This window comes from Rattus norvegicus, chromosome 10 (assembly GCF_021556685.1).
Source record: "Rattus norvegicus strain SHRSP/BbbUtx chromosome 10, alternate assembly SHRSP_T2T, whole genome shotgun sequence".
Lineage (NCBI taxonomy): Eukaryota > Metazoa > Chordata > Mammalia > Rodentia > Muridae > Rattus > Rattus norvegicus.
Genome location: NC_141543.1, coordinates 91,975,158 through 91,997,184, shown reverse-complemented (window position 1 = coordinate 91,997,184; position 22,027 = coordinate 91,975,158). Strand labels below are relative to the sequence as shown.

General features: G+C 51.6%; 1 protein-coding gene and 1 long non-coding RNA gene across 3 annotated transcripts; one reads left to right on the top strand and one right to left on the bottom strand.

Moving 5' to 3' along the window:
- Window positions 1–30: 30 nt before the first annotated feature.
- On the bottom strand, window positions 31–2,592 carry LOC108352136 (uncharacterized). 2 transcript variants are annotated; one of them, XR_015632118.1, is made up of 3 exons: window positions 2,369–2,578; window positions 1,799–1,931; window positions 31–1,011 (listed from the first exon to the last, which is right to left on the bottom strand). It is a non-coding gene; the product is annotated as an uncharacterized LOC108352136 (long non-coding RNA). The 2 variants fall into 2 exon arrangements; XR_015632119.1 differs by lacking the exon at window positions 1,799–1,931 and having other exon boundaries at window positions 2,369–2,592.
- Window positions 1,664–21,533, top strand: Kcnh4 (potassium voltage-gated channel subfamily H member 4). The gene is given in 17 exon segments (NM_053630.2): window positions 1,664–1,882; window positions 3,592–3,825; window positions 4,133–4,279; window positions 4,375–4,502; window positions 5,411–5,654; window positions 6,092–6,249; window positions 9,341–9,548; window positions 11,595–11,789; window positions 12,198–12,397; window positions 14,000–14,249; window positions 14,810–15,048; window positions 15,597–15,635; window positions 15,832–16,184; window positions 16,446–16,552; window positions 17,395–17,471; window positions 19,527–20,237; window positions 21,297–21,533. Coding segments are annotated over 16 exon segments (3,051 nt in total). The 5' UTR covers window positions 1,664–1,806; the 3' UTR covers window positions 19,923–20,237; window positions 21,297–21,533.
- The last annotated feature ends 494 nt before the right edge of the window (window positions 21,534–22,027 follow it).

The following is a 22,027-nucleotide window of genomic DNA, read 5'->3' as shown; positions in this document are numbered from 1 at the left end:
GGAGGGTGGAAATGAGGTACCGATGTGCCCTCACGTTCTTCTGCCCACTTTATTTAGAAACAAGGTGTTATGTATCCTAGGTTGCCCTCGAAGGACCAGAATGACCTTAAACTTAAATGACCTTCAGATCTTACTGCCTCTGTTTCCTCAGTGGTGTTGATATTGCAAGTGCGATTCACCGCGTCTCCTATATGCAATGGTAGGGATGACCCCAGAGCTTCATTCGTATATCTCAATTAAGCGACCATTCTAACAACTGCTACATCCTCAGCCCCTACTGTTTTATAATAGGGACCAATACTGAGAGGTCCTGGAAAACTGCTCAACGGCACAGAATCCAACTGGCAAGGGCTGGATGTAATGCTCCAGAAGAGGCAAGGCACATGAGCTTTCCTGAGGAGCCTCCCAGAGCATCTGTAGTGTGGCCCACTGTACTGTGGATTGTGAGCAATGCCACACTGGAAAAGAGGTGGGTAAGTTCATGCAGCCATTGCATATGAGCGGCAGAGTTTGCACCTTGTTGTATAGAATGGAAGTCTGGGAATGGTCTTAAGCGGAGAACAAGCAAAGCTTTTTCTACAGCTCCATCCAAAAGTGCCAGTTGCGGGTTGAAGTGTGTGTCCCCCAAATTCACTCGTTGCAATCTCAGCTGCCTCCTCTCCCCCAGCATGTAGGAAGTGACCTTGCCAATGGAGTCAGCTAAGGTGAGATAGGAGACCTGTAATCCAGTATAAGTAGTGGTCTTACAAAAAAGGGGGGATTAGGGTACACAGAAACAGGAAGAGCTCACATGAACATGGGAATAAAAATCAGGGCAATGCACCCACCAGCTAAGAAATGCCAGCGGTCACCAGCAGTCCACCTAGAAGTTGGAAGAGAGCAAGGAAGAGATTCTTCTTCACAGCCTTCAGAGGGATCCAGCCCTGAGTTCACCTTGTACTCAGATTTCCAGATCCCAGAATTGTTTAAGCCATCCACTCGGTGTCACGGTGTCACGTGGCTGGAGCAATCCTACAACAGCAAAATAAAATCATAAAGTAGAGACAACAGGGCTGGCAAGATGGTTCAGTGGACAGAGATCTTGCAGTCAAGACTGAAGACCTGAGTTCGATCCTAGGGACCCACAAAGTGAAAGGAGAGAACCTACTTCGGAAATTGGCCTCTGACCTCCACACCTGCTCTACTGGCACAGGCACACACACACACACATATATGCAAAAATAAATAAAAACAATCTTTAAAAAAAAAAAAGAAGGAAAAATTCCAACTCCAGCAGGCGGCACTGTCAACCAGACACCAGCCAGCGTGGGCTGCGCGGGGAAACCCGTGGGGTGGAGCTACCGGAGCAGCCAGGGAACCACGCGCGTAGGGGCGTGATCACCCTGAAAGAAGGGCGGGGCCACCGTTCGAGTCCCACCTCTTAAGCTTGGATGGTGGGCGTGTCTCCGAGTCTCTCCCCAAGAGACACGCGTGGGCCGCTCCCCTCTGGGAGGAGGGCCACAGAGGAGGGCTGCGGGTGTCTCTGGCGGCCCCTCCCGGTGCGGAGCCACGTGGTGGGCGCGGGCTGAGCCCTCCGGGAAAAACCTGACCCGTGGGGAGGTGGGGTGGGGTGGGGGTGGCGGCTCCCGAAGTGCTGCGAGCGGAGCTTAGAACTAACAGGTTCAGAGCACACAGGCAGCGGCGGCGAGAGGAGGGGAGGAGGCAGGCCGGCGCATGGGGCGCCCCGGCCCCGCCGGTAGCGCGCCCCCTCCGGCCAGGCCGCGCTGAACGCAGCCCGCGCAACGCCTCGAATTCGTACCCGGGGCCATGCCGGTCATGAAGGGGTTGCTGGCCCCGCAAAACACCTTTCTGGACACCATCGCCACTCGCTTTGACGGCACGCGTGAGTTGGGCCGAGGCGGGGTCAAGTCTCCTTGGGATAGGGTGAATATCTGGATGTGGTGAGATCAGAGGAGAGAGAATGAGGTGCTGGGTCTCCTAAAACCGTGGTAAAGAAACGGGGTGCAGAGCCCTTGAGAGTGGAAATCAAGACATGGAGCACGGGGGTTGGGGGGCAAGGTTAGGGGGTGTGACTCAAGGCAAAAGCGGCTCTTTGTGCCACAGACGGAGGAGGGGCCTTGGGAGCCACCCACTCCAGGGCAGAGCTGAGCTGGGAGTGTGTATAGAGGTATCTGAGGCGCGGAGATGGGACAAAGTGGTCTGGTGACTACAGCTACCTCTGCCCCAGAAAAGAGAGAGAACAGACTTCGGCAAGACCTAGTCTGCATTAAGGTCACGCGCCCCCAAGTCATGAGATAACCGTGTGTGAGGTGGGTGAGGCAAAGCGGGGGCAAGTACTTGAGACTGAGAAAACTCCCTGCTAGCCCACCTGAGCTTGGTTCCCAAGTTCAGCACCCTGGACAGCCGCACAGCTCCTTCCCGGCCTCTTCCTCCGCCATTCCCTCTCCTAACTCTGGAACCCCCAGGTCTTCCTTTGTCCCTCTTCGAAACCCTGGCCGGCATTAGGAGGGTGGGGGAGCGGTAGCCGAGGGCGGAAACCGAACCGCCAGGGCCCTACCCCCCCCAACCTCCCTTGTTTCCATAGCGCCAATCACCGAGGCAACGGGCCCTGGGATGGAAGAAGTAGGCTGTGCCCAGGACCCAGTGCTTCCTAGGAACCCTCAGTGTCCTGATCAGACACCCCATCCCCTAACAGAACCCTCTCCTAGGGTCCTTAGACTGTTTGTGTCTCCTATCCCATCGACTAAGCCTATCCCTGTATGTCCCCCCACCCTCAAGGCTCTAATCCGCCAATGCTAGAGGGAGCCAACTCAGGTTCTGGTGCTGGGGTGGCTGCAGCTCACACCTCAATGCCTCTTCAATTTGACTCTGAGCATAAGGAACGGATCCTTTGAAACTCCTTTAAAATATATATATATCAAAAAGTCGGCATTTCCTGGAAGGCAAGAAAGAGGGATGTGTCTCCCAGAGTCTTTCCCTCACTTTTAAGGACATTTATGACTTTTGAAATTTTCTGCCTTTTGGTTTAACAATGAGAGCGTGTGATGTCATCAGAATCTTTGTCCTGCTCGTTAAAAGAGGATGCTGGGATTGTATCCAAGAATGCACTTCCAAAATTGAGTGAAAGGGGGTGTAGGGGCAGATCTTCTAAGTGCCCCCGGGCCTTCCTTCCCAAGTTACCTGATGCAACCCACATTCATGGGGGAAAGGCACATTGTGTCCCACTTTGCAGATAAGGAAGCTGAGGTCTTAAGCCACATTGTGTAGGTGGTAGAAGTGAGTGCTGGAGTCCCTGTCTTTGCCATTCTTTATGGCTTTCTGCAGTCACAGTTCCCCGGCTTGAAGCCATGTGGTTCCCACATGAACCACATGGGGTTCCTTTTCTAGCCCTTCAGGTCTCTGGGCCACCCTTGAGTCCTTACCCTTTGGTTGTACACTTTGTCCTTATGAGAACATCTCAGAGGGAGATTAGGAACCACCCGGAAGCTTCTAGCTCTCTGATCTCTGTCCATGACTTGAGGGAACTGTTGTTCATTTAAAAGTTAGCTCCCCTCTTGACTTGGTCCTGACCTTGACTTCTCCTTCCTGTAGACAGCAACTTTCTTCTGGCCAATGCCCAGGGCCCACGGGGTTTTCCCATCGTCTACTGCTCTGACGGCTTCTGTGAGCTCACAGGCTACGGCCGCACCGAGGTCATGCAGAAAACCTGTAGCTGCCGGTTCCTCTATGGCCCAGAGACCAGTGAGCCGGCCTTGCAACGGTTACAAAAAGCCCTGGAGGGCCACCAAGAACACAGAGCTGAAATCTGCTTTTACCGAAAGGATGGTAAAGAGCCCAACTTGGCTTGCCTGACATCTGCCCAAATCCCAGGGCTTCCCTCAGCAGAGTCTGCTAGGCACAGAGATGCTGATGGGCCTATCTTTCCATGGCCACAAGCTGCCTGTAGGACTAAGATCCTTTCTGGGTCTTGGTCTCTCCATTTGTAATGTGAAAGAACCAGATGACAGTTCTCTGGGGGTATCCCCCAGCTCTAAACCTTCACCAAAGCCTTTGACTAATTTGAGAAACCGAGGAGAATCAAAGGGTTGCCCAGGGATGCTCATGTACCTCTGCCTTCTCTCTGTGTCCACAGGCTCGGCCTTTTGGTGTCTTCTGGACATGATGCCCATCAAAAATGAGATGGGAGAGGTTGTGCTTTTCCTATTTTCCTTTAAGGACATCTCTCAGAGTGGAGGCCCAGGACTTGGCTCACCAGGGATCCATGGGGACAATAATCATGGTAACTACAGGTCCGGGTCTCAGTAGACTGTGCTACGTACAGCCTCTTAGGAGACAGCACCCTAACTTATTTCTGTCCACTTTTTTTCCCAATAGAAAACTCCCTTGGGAGGAGAGGAGCTAGCTCAAGACTTAGGTCCACGAGGAGGCAGAACCGGACAGTTCTACACCGGTTGACTGGCCACTTTGGTCGCCGGGACCAGGGAAGCGTGAAAGCCAATAGTGTGAGTTCCACTCCTCCCCCCACACACACACTGATATTCCTCGGTCCTCCAGCTTTAATTCCTTGCTACCTTCTCCCTCTTTCCTGTCCGTTCAATCTCCCTCCGTTGGCTTGTCCCTCTGCCCACCCATTTTCCACATGCAAGTTTCTGCTTCATTGCAAGCGTCCCCACTTCCTTTTCTTCAGTAGGCAATTGACGTTCTGGTAACGACATCACAGAGGGTGGGGCTCTAGCAGTAATCCTTCCCCTGAATGTGAGGGTTGTATCATGAGGGATGAACTCACAAGCTGCTGTGATCCTAGAATCCCACCCTGGGTGCCACCCGCAAGGTTCCTGACCAAGCCAGGCAATGAGTCCCCCACCCGCTTCTATAGTCTGTTACAGGGCAAAGGAATTGGGTCAACAGAGTTTACTTCCTCCCTGTGAGGGCATGCTCACCCCCTCACTAGCTCCCTAAAACTCAGAAAGAACTACAAAGAATTTATGGCCCTAAGAATGGTCTGATTGTCATCTGACAATCTTCAAGCAAGATGAGGGACAGTCCATGCCAATATTGCTGATAAGGCAAGATTTCTTTAGAAGCTGCCTGAGGGTGTTCTGTGGGGAGTGATAGAGTGATTGAGTGATAGAGTGCCTGCCTCAAAAGTACACAGCCTCTGGGTTAGGTCCCCAGCACCAGAAAGGGAAAAGAAGGAGTAAAGAGAACTACGAAAGAGAAACCTGAGCTATAACATGGTACAGATGCTGACCTGAGAATTCCCTGCCCCAAACCCCATATCTTCTCTCTCTTTTCTGGTTACCCGTCCAATACCAACCGTCCCCTTCCCCCTATCCCCAGACTCTCCCTTCCCTCAGCCTCAACTTTTCTTTCCCCTAAGTGTCCCTAACCGCTACCCCTCTCCCTTTAGAACGTGTTTGAGCCAAAGCCATCAGTGCCTGAGTACAAAGTGGCCTCCGTGGGGGGCTCCCGCTGCCTGCTCCTCCACTACAGCATCCCCAAGGCTGTCTGGGACGGTCTCATCCTTCTCGCTACGTTCTACGTCGCGGTCACCGTCCCTTACAACGTCTGCTTCGCTGGTGATGACGACACCCCCATCACGTCCCGACACACCCTTGTCAGTGACATCGCTGTGGAGATGCTCTTCATCCTGGGTCAGACCCTCTGCTGTACTAACCTGGAGGGCGGGCTGTGGGGACCCACAACCCTCCGCTGCACTAATCTGGAGGGCGGGCTGTGGGGACCCACTCTGGCAAGCCTCTTCCAGCCTAGGTCTGCTGGGCCCTTCCTTAGCTTAAAGAGTCTTTGTAGTTCTGAGTTCTAGGGGCCTAGTGAGGGGTGAGTATGCCTTCAGAGTGGGAGGAGGCTTACCCCCTAGGACCCCATAAATCCCATAGTGCCCAGTACCCTGCAACCTTCCGCCATGTGGCATTTCCTTCCTATAGATCATCCAAGAGTCTCAGCTTTCTTCATTCTGCCTCCTCCTTCATTCTGGGCCTCCAATGCTCACTCCTAGCTTGCCCCATTCCTTAGCTACCTGACCTGAGAGTTCAGGCTATGGTCCCTAGTAACAGCCTCTTGCATTCCTCAGACATCATCTTGAACTTCCGCACCACCTACGTGTCCCAGTCGGGCCAGGTGGTTTCTGCTCCTCGGTCCATTGGCCTCCACTACCTGGCCACCTGGTTCTTCGTGGACCTCATTGCTGCTTTGCCCTTTGACCTGCTGTATGTCTTCAACATCACTGTGGTGAGTGACCCCCACACACACACACACACATCCCACCATGCATCCTAGCATCTGAATGAACTCCAGCCTCTCCCATTAGCGGAGCAATCACAAACCCAGCCACAGTCCTATCCAATCATATGCAGATAGATGTTCCTCTGATCCTGCTATGGGCATAGCCCTGCCAGGCACTGGGAAGGAACCCAAAGGGTCTATGCCCTTTGGAGAACTCAGCTTACAGTCTTTGAGGGAAGCGGAGAGAACCGATTGCTAACTATGGCTACCAAGGCGGCATTGGTCGGACGCCAGATGAGTGGTACTTTTCACATTTTTTTATTTCACAAACAACGGATGAGCATTTAGCTGTCTGCAAAACACTATATGGGGGTCTGGTCACTATGGTAGAAAGAGATGAGGAAGTGGCCCTCAAAGCCCTCTCAGGTTGGTGAGACAGGCAGGGATAGTAGAGGGAGGACATGAGCCACAGAATTGCTGAATGGGAGATGGCAGTCGCTGCACAGGATCTGGGCTGGCCTTGGAGATCTGGGCTGGAACACTAGTATATGCAAAAACATTCTGAAATCAGGCCAGCACCTGGGGGCAGAAGCATCCCAGCTGGGCAGAGGCTGAGGTGGTCTGGGAAGGAACTGTTCCCGGGGGAGGCGGGAGCAGAGCCAGGCCTCTAAGAATGAACAGGATTTGGCTAGCAAAATGATGAAACTCCAGAGAAAGAGCATAGTAAGTCAAGCCAGGGAGTCAGAGGCTGGGTAGTGTACCTGGACCCGTGTCTTCGCTTGGGACTGCCTGGAAACGCCCTGAGTGGTCAGGGTGGAGGCTGGATAGTAGGTCTTTTCTAGTCCAAGGTGAGGCAGTCTTACCCTGTGTCCCCAAGCCCCCTCGCCATTATGGGGGAGGCGAGGTGGAGAGCAGTTTTCCTGTGTGCTCTCCCTGCCGCACTCAGCTATAGCAGGAAACCACCTACACGAAGCCGGATTTAACTAGCCGCCAACGGGCTGTGGGCCCCTTCTCCTGGTTGTGCACATGTGTGTGCATGCTCCTACACACGTGCGTGTGTGTGTGTGTGTGTGTGTGTGTGTGTGTGTGTGTGTGTGTGTGTAAGTCTGCCCTGAGGTCCACTGTAACCTTGCCTCTATGCCCACTAGATAGTCAGCCAGGCAGACTGCTGTCCTTACTGGAGAGGTGTGCTGCAGAGAGCCACCAGCCCCTCCTCTCAGGGTGCGGAGAGGATGTCCCCTCTCCTCTGTTGCCTTCAGGAGTACTTTACAGATCAGTACTGTACTTTCACACATGTGGAACCCTTCAGGGGAGGTTCTTGTATCTCTCAAACGTTGATATGAAAACTCAGTCAGACCTAGGTCTCCAGACTCCTGGTCTAGTATCCTTTCCCATTTACAACCTGCTTCCTGGATAAGCAGGATCTCCAAGTGTATGGCTCCAAATGTATGAGATGAGGAACAATACCGGAAGCCTGAGAGAGCTAGAACCGAAATAGAGGAGCAGACATATAAGAGTTACATAGAGCTAAAGGAGTCATGCCCACGGCATTTGGGCCAAAGGACAATGAGAGAAGAGCCCTTAAAGGTGCAGGCTGAAGGTTGGTGTGTTTGGTTAGGCCTTAATGAAGATCCATGTTGGGGAACCAGGGATGCTTCCTTTCTAGGCCCTTCATGAGGTGTAATGCCTTCTGGAGCAGTGTAATGCCAGGGCCCGGGGGTATGCTCTTTCATGCAGCTCCCTGAAAGGGTGGCGAGGGCCTTTCTATCAAGCCCAAGAGTCTTTAGCTCTAGCCTTCAAGCTGTGTGTGGGTAAGGAGTATAGCTACTCCTCGTTTGCCATATTAAAAGCCCTAACTGAAGTGTTAATAATTATAACAAAACCGGCAGATTGGGGTTGGGGATTTAGCTCAGCGGTAGAGTGCTTGCCTAGCAAGCGCAAGTTCCTGAGTTCGGTCCCCAGCTCCGAAAAAAAGAAAAAAGAAAAGAAAAGAAAACCGGCAGATTTGAAGGATATGGCTTCATGGTTTAGAAAGAAAGAAGGGGGTTGGGGGCTCTGGAGAGATGGCTCAGAGGTTAAGAGCATTGGCTACTCTTCCAGAGGTCCTGAGTTCAGTTCCTATCAATCACATGGTGGCTCACAACTATCTGTAACGGGATCTGATGCCCTCTTCTGTGCAGGCATACAGTTAAGCAGAACGCTGCATACGCAGTAAATAAATAAATTTTAAAAAGAAAAAAGGAGAGAGAGAGAGAGAGAGAGAGAGAGAGAGAGAGAGAGAGAACTTGTCTAGAATGTATAAGGTGGTCCTGGGTTTGATCCTGCATCTCTTTCCCATAGCAGTTGAATTAACAAAAGTTACCCTTGCTAGACACCGTGGCTCCATCAACCTCCAGCTCACAGCAGGTGTCCTCAAGCCCCGCTTTCCTTCTCACCGGTAGCTGACCTACAAGCAGAAAAGCCCTTGACCTCTGGCAGTCCTCAGACCCCTTATTGGACCCCATTCCCTTCATTTCACTTCCCCATGCCAGTCGCCAATCCTGCTTGATGGTTTCTAGGGACAGTGGAGCTCTGAGCAGGGATCTTCCACAGATCACTCAGTCTACCCCTCTCTGCAAGCTACTACCAGGGCTTGCTCCTGTATCCCCCTATATAATTCTGTGAGGCAGCTTAGTCCCAAATGGACTCGGTGTCCATCTCCTTGAGTCTAGGTTACTGCTCTGTTATTTCCTTGGTCTGTGACTTGGAACAAGTCACTAGTGTGAGCCCTACGCAAACCAGGGTCCAGGATGATAACTGGACCAAAGACTTGGAAGGTTGTTTTGTTTATTTTAATGAGGACTGTAAATGCCTAACGCAGTGGTGGAACAAAGCGAAAGGAGTCCTCAGTGGCTGAGTTAATTATTCTCTCCTGATGCATTTTAAAGTCACTTTTTCAGGACAGCAGGGATAGGTTTTTTTTTTTTTTTTCTTTTTTCTTTGCAGCTTCCTCTGGCTCCTGGGTGTCTGGTGGGAAGGGCCTGGGCGGAGGTGGGGCTAAGTGAGAGCTCTGGGGAGGTGTGGCCTGCTGACAGCCTCCCCCGCTGCCCTCCTGCAGACCTCGCTGGTACATCTGCTGAAAACCGTGCGGCTCCTGCGGTTGCTGAGGCTGCTGCAGAAGCTAGAGCGGTACTCTCAGTGCAGCGCGGTGGTGCTCACGCTGCTCATGTCCGTCTTTGCACTCCTTGCCCACTGGATGGCCTGCGTCTGGTATGTCATCGGGCGCCGGGAGATGGAGGCCAATGACCCGCTGCTCTGGGACATTGGTGAGCCACCAGCCCCAGACTCCCCCCCCCCCCCCCCCCCGCTTGCTACCACCTCTCAACCTCTCTTATCCCCCCAAAATGCTACCAGCACTCAACACTTCCTCATCCCATAGTCCTCCAGCCATCAGATAAAATGCCGTGTTCATTTGCATCAAGTGTGGAGACACTGGTTTGAAGACAAGGGCTCTGCCTAGGGGGAAACTTCCAGCCTAGCAAGGAACAAGACCAAGATCACTGATAGGGGAAAGACCTTGATGGAGAGAGGGGATTTTGGACAGAGGAAGCAGCGTGTGTAAAGGCTTAGAAAGAGCTTAGTCTGTCAGCTCAAGGCCATCATCAATTCTTCTGTAGACACAATTAACGGAACCACTGTCGAGGAAGCAGACCCAGGCCCTCAATGTTTCCTTAGAAAGTAGGTCAGATCCTAGGCATTCTTGTCACCTCCCACTCCGTCAGCCCACACTGCCCCACCACTTGGATCTGGCATGGTCCTTTCATCTCTACTACCTCGCCCAATCTAATCCACCTTCCTCTCCTCATGACTCCTACAATGGGCTCAAGGGTTAAGAGCACTTGTTGACCTTACAGAGGACCTGGCTTCAGAACCAATCCCCTATGATAGGTAGCTCATAGGGGATCTATGCCCTCTTCTGACCTGTGTGTAAACGACACACACACACACACACACACACACACACACACACACACACAGTACAAATACATAACATGTTGGTGAACACTCATACCCATTAAAAAATAAATCTATAATAATAATTTTAAAACTTAATAGACACTGACCCTTTCCCTGCTTCTTTCTGCCTAGACCCATACATAACATGTTAGCAAACACTCATGGGGCTGGAGAGATGGCTCGGTGGTTAAGAGCACTGATGCTTCTTCTAGAGGTCCTGAGTTCAATTCCCAGCAACCACATGGTGGCTCACAACCATCTGTAATGAGATCAGATACCCTCTTCTGGTGTGTCTGAAGACAGCGACAGTGTACTCATACATAAAACAGGTCATTTTAAAAAATTAAAAAAAAACACTCATACACATTAAAGGTAAAATAAATCTGTAATAATAATTTTAAAACATAATAGACACTGACCCACCCCAGTTCTACCTGGCCCCTTACATAAGCTCCTCACTACCCTTGAACTCCACGCTATGGCTATGTGTTCAAGGCGGCCCTGTGTGATCTGTGTCCCTACCGTCTTCTCCTGTACAGCCCGTGTACACTAGCTGGCCTCCTGGACCTAGCAACCACTGATTTCTCACTATGGGCCTTGTATATGTTTTCCTTCCTAGGAGACCCAGGCTCCTTTCTTTCCCCAAGGTGAATTTCCTATTCTCTCAGTCTCCACCAAAATGTACCACATCCTAAGAGAGTGATGCCCCTAAGATCCATGTTGCCCCTACCCACAACCTGCTGTACACTTGCATAGCTTGCCTTCTGCCTGTAATGGCTTGTTTTCGTTTCCTCTTGACACTGATGGCAGGGACAGCCCTAGCTGGGTCAGATCTCAGCATTTTCCTACAACACATACATGCATAAGAAACACCCAGTAGGGGCTGGGGATTTAGCTCAGTGGTAGAGTGCTTACCTAGGAAGCGCAAGGCCCTGGGTTCGGTCCCCAGCTCCGAAAAAAAGAACCAAAAAAAAAAAAAAAAAAAAAGAAAGAAAAGAAAGAAACACCCAGTAACATATCAGAAAGTATGGAGTGGGTAGCCTTGGAGTCAACTGTAGGAAGTTCATGGCCTCCAGGCCCAGTCACCGCTGCCTGTCACACTTCCTGTCTCAGCAGCTACAAACTGGCCTTCTTTGTAAATATGTATCCAAGGCCAAACAGGCAGATCAGGAAAATGCTCTCTCCAGTGCTGCTAGTGTAGCCAGTCATAATAGCCAGTCATAATTTCTTCCGTGGCTTTTTTTTTTTTTTTTTTTTTTTTTTGAGTTGAGGACCGAACCCAGGGCCTTGCACTTGCTAGGCAAGCGCTCTACCACTGAGCTAAATCCCCAACCCCTCTTCTCTTTTTATCACAGGTTGGTTGCATGAGCTGGGTAAGCGGCTGGAGGAGCCTTATGTCAATGGCTCGGCCGGTGGACCATCTCGGCGCAGTGCCTACATCGCCGCGCTGTACTTCACGCTGAGCAGCCTCACCAGTGTAGGCTTCGGCAACGTTTGTGCCAACACTGACGCTGAGAAGATCTTCTCCATCTGCACGATGCTCATAGGCGGTGAGGCGAGACCCACTGTTTCCAGGGAGCCTAGGAATCCGGGCTTGTGCACAGGGAAATAAGGCTCAGAGGAAGCAAGTTGCCCACTCAAGTCCACACGGTCACGTGTTCACTCATATTCGCTACCCGCGACTATGCCCCCATAAACAGTTGTGATCTCTTTCAAGGGGTAAAAATACCCAAGGTCATGGTCAAGGGGGTGATGAGAGAGGAGTATGGGTGTGCCCCATCTATGGATTGTCGACTACTTCCCCCTGCCTCTGGTGGCTAGATGTGCTCCCAGGAACTGCTAGCTCTCCTGTGCTTCCCCAGAACCTCCGAGACCCATCCAAGGCAGGGTGATTCGGGGAGCACAAGGAGCAAAAGTGCGGTGAGAGCCTCTGATACTCTGGGTTGCCACCTCTGTAGCGCTGATGCACGCGGTGGTGTTTGGGAATGTCACAGCCATCATCCAGCGCATGTACTCCCGACGCTCGCTCTACCACAGCCGCATGAAGGATCTCAAGGACTTCATCCGAGTGCATCGTCTGCCCCGCCCACTCAAGCAGCGCATGCTCGAGTACTTCCAGACTACATGGGCCGTCAACAGCGGCATCGATGCCAACGAGGTAGTGCTGAGCAGGGGTTCCTGCCACGTGGAGGTGCAGTAGGGAAGGGGTACTGCCTCTCCAGGATGGGAACAGAGGCAACCAGGGTATAATGAGGCACGGGGCTCTCAGCAAGGATGTGCACCCAGACAAATCCAAATCCCTTTCTTTGGTCCTTAAACATGGAGGTTGAAAGGGAGCAGAATGCTCGAGTCTGGACTTGAGTGGACATCTTGCCTTCTCCGGGCCTCAGTTTCTCTGTCATGGTAGGCTTCACAGGTTTCCCCCAGTACTAGCGTGGGCCAAGCCATCCCTTTCCATTCATTCTTATGTACTGAATGGGACAGTAGCTAGAAATGGTTACAGGCAGCCTCAGCTCTAAAGGGGACCCCAAGAAATGTGGGAGAGTGAAACCCGTACAGAGAAACACATAGCAAATGGAACCATCCAGGAGTGAGTTCCTGCAGGAGGGCCCTTATTGTGTCTGAGTCCAGAGGGGACAAGGAAGGTGTTAGAGAAAGGGATACATCACAGTCAAGAGAATCAGTCTGTCATGAGACCATTCCAGGCCCCCCAAAAAAAAAAAAAAAGTGAGCTCTGGAGAAGGGTTGTGTCAGTGCCAGAGTCAGGGCTGGGCCAATGCAGTCCCAAGAGCAGATAGCCTTGAGTTTGCAGTTTTATCCTGTCAGATCTCTAAGAAAGGGTATGGCAGAGGGTGGAGGAAGAAGTGCATGGGAAGCATCTGCCAGGAAAGGATCCACAAGAGCAGGCAAATTCTAGTTGGTTGCAAGAGAGCTACCCTGGTCTGGCTTGAGTGGGTCCAGGGATGAGATGAAGGCACCTAGGAGGAAGACGGAGCTTAGGGATGGAGGGGAGCGTCCAGGGTGAGCCATCAGGAGATGTGCTGCCTATGGGAGACTTAGGTGTCCATCAGGGAGTTGTAAATATACATTGAACCGAACGTTGGGGCTTCCAGGCCTGAGTAGTGGGGAAGAGGGGCGCTGGTTACCATGATGTGGGGAGGATGCAGAAGTGAGAAGTGACTGAGGGGATTGGCTATGCAGGGAGGCTGGGGGAGGAATCACCAGAGATTAGGGAGCAGAACCGGGAGGGAGCCTCTTCCAGGGACCCAGGCGGAAGAAGGAAGAGATCGGCAAGACAGAGTTGCCGAGGGGCTCCATGGTTCTATGAGGGAAATGTGGAGAGCCCTGGTAACGTTCAAGACCTTGCCTGAGCCTGCAGTTTACAGATAGGGATACTGAGGCCCAGAGACGAGAAAGGGAGGGTTCCTACTTTCCCAGTTCCCAGCTGAAGTCTGACCCACCAAGGATGACTCTTCACTGTATAGAATTGAGCAACCAGAATCTAGGAATGTTGAGCATGTGCAGTCATGTGCGGTACCCAGAGGGCAGACTTGGTCTCTGCCCGGAAGTTAGATTTGGTTGGCGATCCACAGAGTAAGGAAAATTGAGACCAGACAAGAAATCTCCCTAAGGTCCAGCGGGTAATTTTAAAGAGAGGGCAAGTTGGCACCCTTGCCCTTGGGGACAGCCCAATTCATTTGTAGAGTTGAGTATCGACTGCCAAGGGGATGGCCAGAATAACCTCTGCCTCTTATGACAGTTACTGCGTGACTTCCCGGATGAGCTGCGAGCTGACATCGCCATGCACCTGAATCGGGAGATCCTGCAGCTGCCTTTGTTTGGAGCAGCAAGCAGGGGCTGCCTTCGTGCCCTCTCCCTGCACATCAAGACCTCATTTTGTGCTCCTGGGGAGTTCCTGCTACGCCGTGGGGATGCCCTGCAGGCACACTACTATGTCTGCTCTGGCTCTCTTGAGGTGCTCCGAGACAACACGGTGCTGGCCATCCTTGGTGAGAACCCCACCACCTCACACTAAGGCCCATCCTAAGACCTTCTTCGGGGAGCTTGGGGATAGCCTGGGGTTCAGGGAATGGAGACCTCTAATGAGTACCTAGAATGCCTACCAAGGAGTAGTCTTCCTCGATTCTTTCACCCTATTACAGTTCCTCCTGGCCGTTCCTCCCACTCTGCCCTGGCTCTTTGGCCACACCTTAACCCATGGGCCCGCCATCAGTGACTCTCACACCTACTCGTCCTTTTCTGTTGCATCATCTTCCAGCTCCATTGACCTGTCCATCCCCAAACAACTCTAACACCTGTGGCCCTTTCCGGTTTAACTGACCCCTCTGGCCCATTCTTTACTGATCATCCAATTCTTTTGGTCATTTCTCCAGCACTGTAGACCTCTCCCGCTGCCTGCTACCCAGCTTCACCTGCCAGTCTCCATTGGCCTGTTCCAAGTTCCCTCTTCCAATGCGCTAACTCACCTTCAACCATCCTTAAGTCCTCTGACCCTCTCCCACTGATATTCCACTCATCCCTGTTGACTATCCCCTTCCTCTACCCACAGGAAAGGGGGACTTGATTGGGGCAGACATCCCTGAGTTGGGGCAGGAGCCTGGGGCAGGGGCAGGCTGCGTGCTGAAGACCAGCGCTGATGTGAAAGCACTGACTTACTGCGGCCTGCAGCAGCTGAGCAGCCGAGGGCTGGCCGAGGTCCTTCGGTTGTATCCGGAATATGTGGCTGCCTTCAGGGCTGGCCTACCCCGGGACCTAACCTTCAACCTGCGCCAAGGCTCTGAAAACAATGTATGTTGACAATGTATGACTGCCACCCCCACCAAAGTACCTTCCTTCAAGACAGATATCCTCTTGGATCTCTCTCCTCCCTAAAAACATCACCTTTAACTCCAACTTCCTCCCTGTATTGCTTCATATACACTCTCTTCCTACCCCACTCTACTTGGGCCTCCCCCAGCCTCTGGACCACCTCTTAACAGCTTCCAACTATTAGTCAGTACCTCTCAGCCTTGTCTTATCTTTTTGAACAACCCCTTCTTTTAGATCTCTCTCTGAACCGGCACCAACCTCCCAACCCCTCACACCAAAGTTCCTCTCCTCTGCTGTCCCAATGGTCTGTTTTGGACTGTGTCTACACCTTAGGCCTTTGTCTTTTGCTACTTTGGGGTTCGATTGGTCATTCTGAACTCCTCTGAGTTGGGAGTTGGTGGTCTGGTTCGATTCCATAAAAAGGTCCCACATACTCAACCCCTTAACACTGTTCAGTAGAGTGGGGAGGGGCTGTACCAGAGGAGTGAAGAGCTAGGAGTCAGCTTGAATCCCCACTGTCTCCACAGGGCCTCGGCCGCTTCTCACGTTCTCCTCGACTCTCCCAGGTAATCCGTCCGCGTTTCTGGGTGGGGCGAGGTTGTTCTGTGGAGAGGCTGGGAGGTGTGCAGCTTTCCTTAGCTCCTCTGCCACAGGGAGAAGGGACAGGGGACTGGGAGGAGCACCTGGTGCTGAGGCTTGCATCCCAGTGAAGGGTCCTGTTGTCCACTGTCCAGTAACAGCTGATGCTCCCTCTTCCCTCAGGCACGCTCCGACACTCTTGGTTCCTCCTCAGACAAGACTCTGCCATCCATCACAGAAACCGAGGGTGGCATGGAGCCTGGGGCTGGTTCCAAGCCCCGTCGGCCCCTCCTGCTGCCCAACCTCAGTCCAGCACGACCTCGGGGGTCCCTGGTCAGCCTTTTGGGCGAAGAGCTGCCCCCATTCTCAGCCCTTGTCTCCTCTCCTTCCCTGTCCCCAACTCCTTCCCCTGCCCTGGCTGGCCGGGGTTCAAGTCCCTCCCTGCACGGGCCCCCCAGGGGCTCTGCTGCCTGGAAGCCCCCCCAGCTCCTCACCCCCCCACTGGGAACATTTGGACCTCCGGACCTCAGTCCCCGGTGAGATGCCAGCCTTCCTTACCTTTCCCATATCCCTGCTGGCTTCCAGAACCTTCTTTGGGCTCCATTCCCAGCGCTCCAACCAGTGCTCCTTCCTGTCTCTGCCCCATCTGCCTTTCCAACCACAGCTTGCAATCCCATTCTGCTTTGACCACTGTTCTTCCCCAGTTTCCTGCCTCTGCTGCCCTCATTGACCCTCTGCCTACCCTGTTCCGCCCCGCACTCTCCCTGTGGTGCTGATGAACACTACTCTACCCTCAGGATCGTGGATGGCATTGAGGACTCCAGTAACACAGCTGAGGCTCCTACATTCCGGTTCAGCAAGAGGCCGGAGCCCACCAGAACCCGTTCACAGGCTCCCCTTTCAGGTAAGGAGCCACAATGACTTCAAATCACAGTCATTTATGTATCTGCCCATTTATTCATCTATCCACCTGTACCCATCCATCCATCCATCCATCCATCCATCCATCCATCCATTCATCCATCCACTTATCTATCTCATCCATCCATCCATCTACCCATCCACTCCATGGCACGTGTGTTACGTGCCATCCTAGGGATACAGTTAAACTAGAGCTTGCCAAAAGTTGCATACAACCAAACCAGATCCCGCCAACATTTTATCTGGGGGCTGGGGCTGGGGAGAATAGTAGAATTCTGCGCTGAGTTCTACAACTGAGAGGAGAGCAAGATTTTGTGGTAGGACTGGAAGGGCACTTTGGTTGATTCTTAAATGGACTGCAAGGAGCCACAGACACGGTTCAGCGGTAAAGCCTGATTAACTGAGTGTGATCCCTAGAACCCGTATGCTGGGAAGAGAGAACTGAAAGTTGTCCTGGCGCTGTGGAATGCATGTATACACAGCTATAAATAAATATGTGTAATTGAGAAGAAAAGGAGAACGTGGCACGTTGGTAAAGTGGAGCGACCGTTCAAAGGTATAAAGGCATGCACAGAAGAGACACTGTGTTTGAATGCCAAGAAGTCCTCTTGCCTAGAGCTGGAGAGTGGCAGGCATGGAGGAAAAGCAGAGACTGGGAGAGTGGCAGGGCCACAAAACCAGCCACTGATGTTGGTTTCCCCATCTCTCTGACACTAGAGCGTTCTATTCCTTGCTTCCTGCTTGCTAGGCAACAGAGAGGTGTGGGCACCTGGGGATTCATGCTCTGTGAACTCATCGTGCCTCTTCACCCCATTCTGCCCACAGGCCCTAGGCTCAGCCGGGAACTGGCCACAGAGGCAGCAGAGGAGGTGAAGGAAAAGGTCTGCAGGCTGAACCAAGAGGTGAGTTTGGCTTGGCTCTTCCCCTCCGACCCCAGAGAATATTGTCTTGGGGTCTGAGAGGAGCATGTTGTGTTCTAGAGCTAGCCAGAGTCCTGTGATCTGTTAGTCATGCTAGCTAAATTACTCTGGGTAAGCCCCACAACTATGCTGGGCTTCCGTTTCCTCACTTAAAAGTTAGAAAAATGGTATGTCTGTCTGGGTGGTGATGGTGCACGCCTTTAATCCTAGCGCTCAGGAGGCAGAGGCAGGCAATGGCCGAGTCCAAGGTCTACAGAGTGAGTTTCAGGAGAGTTAGAGGGATAGATGGAGAAACTCAAAAAAACCAAACGATTGATTGAGAGGTAGATGATAGATAGAGAGATAGAGAGATAGAGAGATAGATAGATAGATAGACAGACAGATAATAGACAGACAGATGACAGATGAGAGAAAAATAGTATGTCCTCCCTAGAAGTGTGAGAATAAGAGTGCATACATATCTGGTCTGGGTCCTGCTGCATCTCGAATATTCACTAACACCTCTCCCTCTCACAACTAGGTCTCCATTTGCAGCCTGAGACCATCCAACCAAACACAAGTCTGATGCCCAAGGCTTAAGTCCTTTCCCTTTTAACCTTTACTCAGTCTTGGGAAATGGGTGTGTGTGTGTGTGTGTGTGTGTGTGTGTGTGTGTCCACTTTTAGGCTTAGAGGGCCTATGCCCTTATGGCTGAATACTGGCCAGGAAGAGACCATATTCTATATACTTAGGCTAGGCACCGCCTCTACTCCTTCCCCAAGGGATCTCAGTACTGTCGCCACACAGCTACCAAACTCAACCCCTGGGAGACACCTTCCCTCAGTTCTAATAAACAGCCAGGAGCCCAGAGAGGCAGCATTTGAGCCAGAGCAGAGCCTAGAGCTATCTCCAGGTCAAGGTTAATGGCAAGTTCTGCTTCTGCTTCTCCTGACTGCCTTGGGCTGCCCTCAGCTCCAGGACAGTGCTTCCCATACCTGAATTTGTATCTGCACTGCCCCTTCACGTACAAGTTCCCTGGCTCCTATCAGTTTGGAATGTCTAGGGTGGGGTCAAGAACTCTGCATGTTGACAAGTTTCTCAATGGACTCAGCACTCATTAAAAAGCCACCCATGAAGACACTTAGGCGATGAGTTAAGAGCAATGCTGTGACTGCATTTTTTCCCCCTATATTTTATAAAAGGGAGGGGGAGCCAAGTGTAGTGGCTCATGCCTGTAACCCCGAAACTCCAGGGATAGAAGCAAGGAAGATCAAGAATCCAGGACCATCCTTGCCTACATGGCAGCCTGAGCTCTCTGAGACAGTCTCAGGGAGATGGCTTCACTGGTAAAGTGCCTGCCACATAGACATAAGGACCTGACTTCTGATCCCTAGTGCACACTGAAAGCCAGGCGTGGTGCTGCGTGTCTGTAACACTGGTGATGGGGAAGGGATTTGGACAGACACACGCCGGTCACCCAGTCTAGATGGTTGGTGAGCTCCAAGTTCAGTGAGAGGGCTCTGTCTCAGTCTTTCCCCCACCTGTCCTGGAACTCTATAGACCAGGTTAGCCTCAAATTCACAAAGACCCACCCGCCTCTGGGATTAAAAGTGTGTGCCACCATCATCCAGTGAGGCTTTGTCTTCAAACAAACAAACAAACAAAACTAAAACTAAACAAACAAACAAAACCATAGAGAATAAGAGGAAGTCATCCTGTGTTGACCTCTGGCCTAGGACATCTGCACTCAAGTGTACACACACACACACACACACACACACACACACACACACACACACGCATAAACACACATGCAGTGCACATACACACAAATATGTAAAAAGCCAGGGAGCGGGTGCAGCAGTGTCCGATGTCACAAATAACTTTCTGGAAATAAATTGGGGTACTCGTAGGCTATTATAGCTCCTGCTCTTTCTTCTTCCCAGGTGGTTGTGAACCGACAGTGTTGAAGGAAGTTGTAATCTGTAGTGTGGGGGATGAGGGGTGACCTGGTTATTGCTATGGTGTCCATGAGACATTTTGCTATATTTTCAACAGATTTCCAGACTCAACCAGGAAGTGTCTCAGCTGAGCCGGGAGCTTCGCCAAGTGATGGGCCTCTTACAGGCCAGGCTGGGTCCCCCAAGTCACCCACCTGACTCCACTTGGCTCCCAGACCTTCCTTGTCCCCATCAGAGACCGCCATGCATCTCTCCTCATATGTCTGGACCTCCACCTGGTCTCCAGAATACTACACTTGCTGTAGTCCACTGTCCAGCCAGTGTTGGGACAGTGGAGATAGGGGCCACCCCCTCAGAGCTGAGGTCTTCCATGGTGCCACCCTTTCCCTCAGAACCTGATCCTCTTGGACCCTCTCCAGTGCCAGAGGCTTCTCCTCTGACCCCAAGCCTCCTGAAGCACAGCTTCCAGTCTGGGTCAGACACATTCCACTGACCCTGGCCTTGGGCCCAGGCCTGTCTGGGGTGGGCTTAATTACCTGCCATCCAGGGAGGAGCTGGGCTCCTTGGCCTCTTGCCTTGGGGTCAGCAGCTGCCAGCTGGTCTGGTTGGCTCTGGATTCTCTGGACTTTTTAACAATGAGTGGCCACATCTAACCCCGTTCCATTTTCTAAACCATCCCCCCCACCCGTCCTACTCTTGTGGGAGGGGAGTCACCTGAAGCCGTGGAATCCAGCAGGCATGAAATGGACCATGGTGCCCTGTTGGGCTACGCAGAGGAGATGTCTTACTTTCTCCCCACGACTTGGAGGTAGGTATAAGCTGGGGACAGAAGAATGGTCAAGAGCAAGGATCTAACTTAGTAAATGAAGGCTGGGGTTAGACGAGGCAGGGTGTAGAGGAGAGGGCTAGATGGTATTACAGTATTACGGAGCTCTTCTGTCCCAGATTCTGGGTCCTTTGCAGAGGACCCTGAGAACAATGTCACCTTGAGGGGAGTGAGTTTGAGATTCTGTCATCTGAGAACCCTAGTACATTTTAGGCCTCCTACTAGCAGCCAAACTGAAGGAGTTCACTTCACCCCAGGGCACACACAGAAACAAACTGATGGCTCCAGATGTGTCTTTGGCTCTCAGAACACTTTTTTTCTTCTTCAAAATTATTAACATCAAACTCCAGATAGAGCCACAAAATATTCAGTATTCTAACTTCTCAAGAAAACCAAACCAAACCAAACCAAACCAAACCAAACCAAACCAAACCAAACCAAACCAAAGATGTCTGGATACCAAGAGACAATATTCATCTGGCAAAAATCAGTAATCCTTAGTCGAAGGTGGCTAAAGAAATAGTCTCTATTTCTTCAGTCTCCTGCTTGTTGATCATTTCGTTTTCTTTTTTTTTTTTTTCTTTTTTTTTTTCTTTTTTTCGGAGCTGGGGACCGAACCCAGGGCCTTGTGCTTGCTAGGCAAGCACTCTACCACTGAGCTAAATCCCCAACCCCTCGTTTTCTTTTTTTTTTTTTTAAGGTTTATTTATTTATTATAGATAAGTACACTGTAGCTATCTTCAGACACACCAGCAGAGGGCATCAGATCTCATTACAGATGGTTGTGAGCCACCATGTGGTTGCTGGGATTTGAACTGAGGACCTCTGGAAGGGCAGTCAGTGCTCTTAACCGCTGAGCCATCTCTCCAGCCCCTTGTTGATCATTTCTTGATGGCCAAATTGGCTTCTCTTATTTGTTTGGTCTTTGTGTTTTTTTCAGTTCGCAATCCCTGTCTTAGAGTGGGCTCCAAGGGGGTCCTAATAATGTCTGTTCGTACTCTTGACTCGGGCCTGTCAACATCTGTTTCTGTCTCTCTACAGGCTGTCATGCAAGGTGGTCCCTTCTGCTGCCAGCAGCTCAAAGCATTCTAGCTTTACCCTTCTGCAGTTCCCACCTCCAAACATCAGTCATATCTGCCCCCCTCCCTCCCAACATGGTCTCGACCTCAATGAGGATCTGGGCAACTCACAAACCCTCTCTGGTTTCCAGCTCCCCTTTCTCACTAAACACCCCAGGCTCACTTTTGGATAGAAAATAAATCCATATATTTTTGTAGACGTTGACTCTGGCTGTTTCTGGGGGTTAGTCTGAGAGCCCCAGGGCTTTGAAAGAGCTAACGCAAGCAGACACACCCCACCGTACCCCAGGGCCCTGTTGCTGTCTCTAGGAAGGGCAAAGGCGCCAGCCAATCCACTTGGCATCATATTCACGCCACCAGAGACTCCTCGGATAAGGGAGAAACCTTAATGAGTCGCTAAGGGCTTATTACATTCCTTCCTCCCCACCACCTAGTTACAACCACAAATACACAGTATGTGGGAGAGGTGTCTGATCAGGCTCATCTTCAGCCTTAGGAAGAAATCCCAGGAAATTCCTTGCCCTCCTAACTAAGGCACTCTTCTTTCCAGGATAGGTGTTTGATGTTAAGCTAGGTGGTATAGTCTGTAATCGTGGGCAGGTCGGGGAAGAGAAGAACGTATCTCCAGTTAAGAACCTGCTAAGAATCCACTCTCCCAAGCTCTGTCTTCGCTCACCTTAACATTTCTGGGAA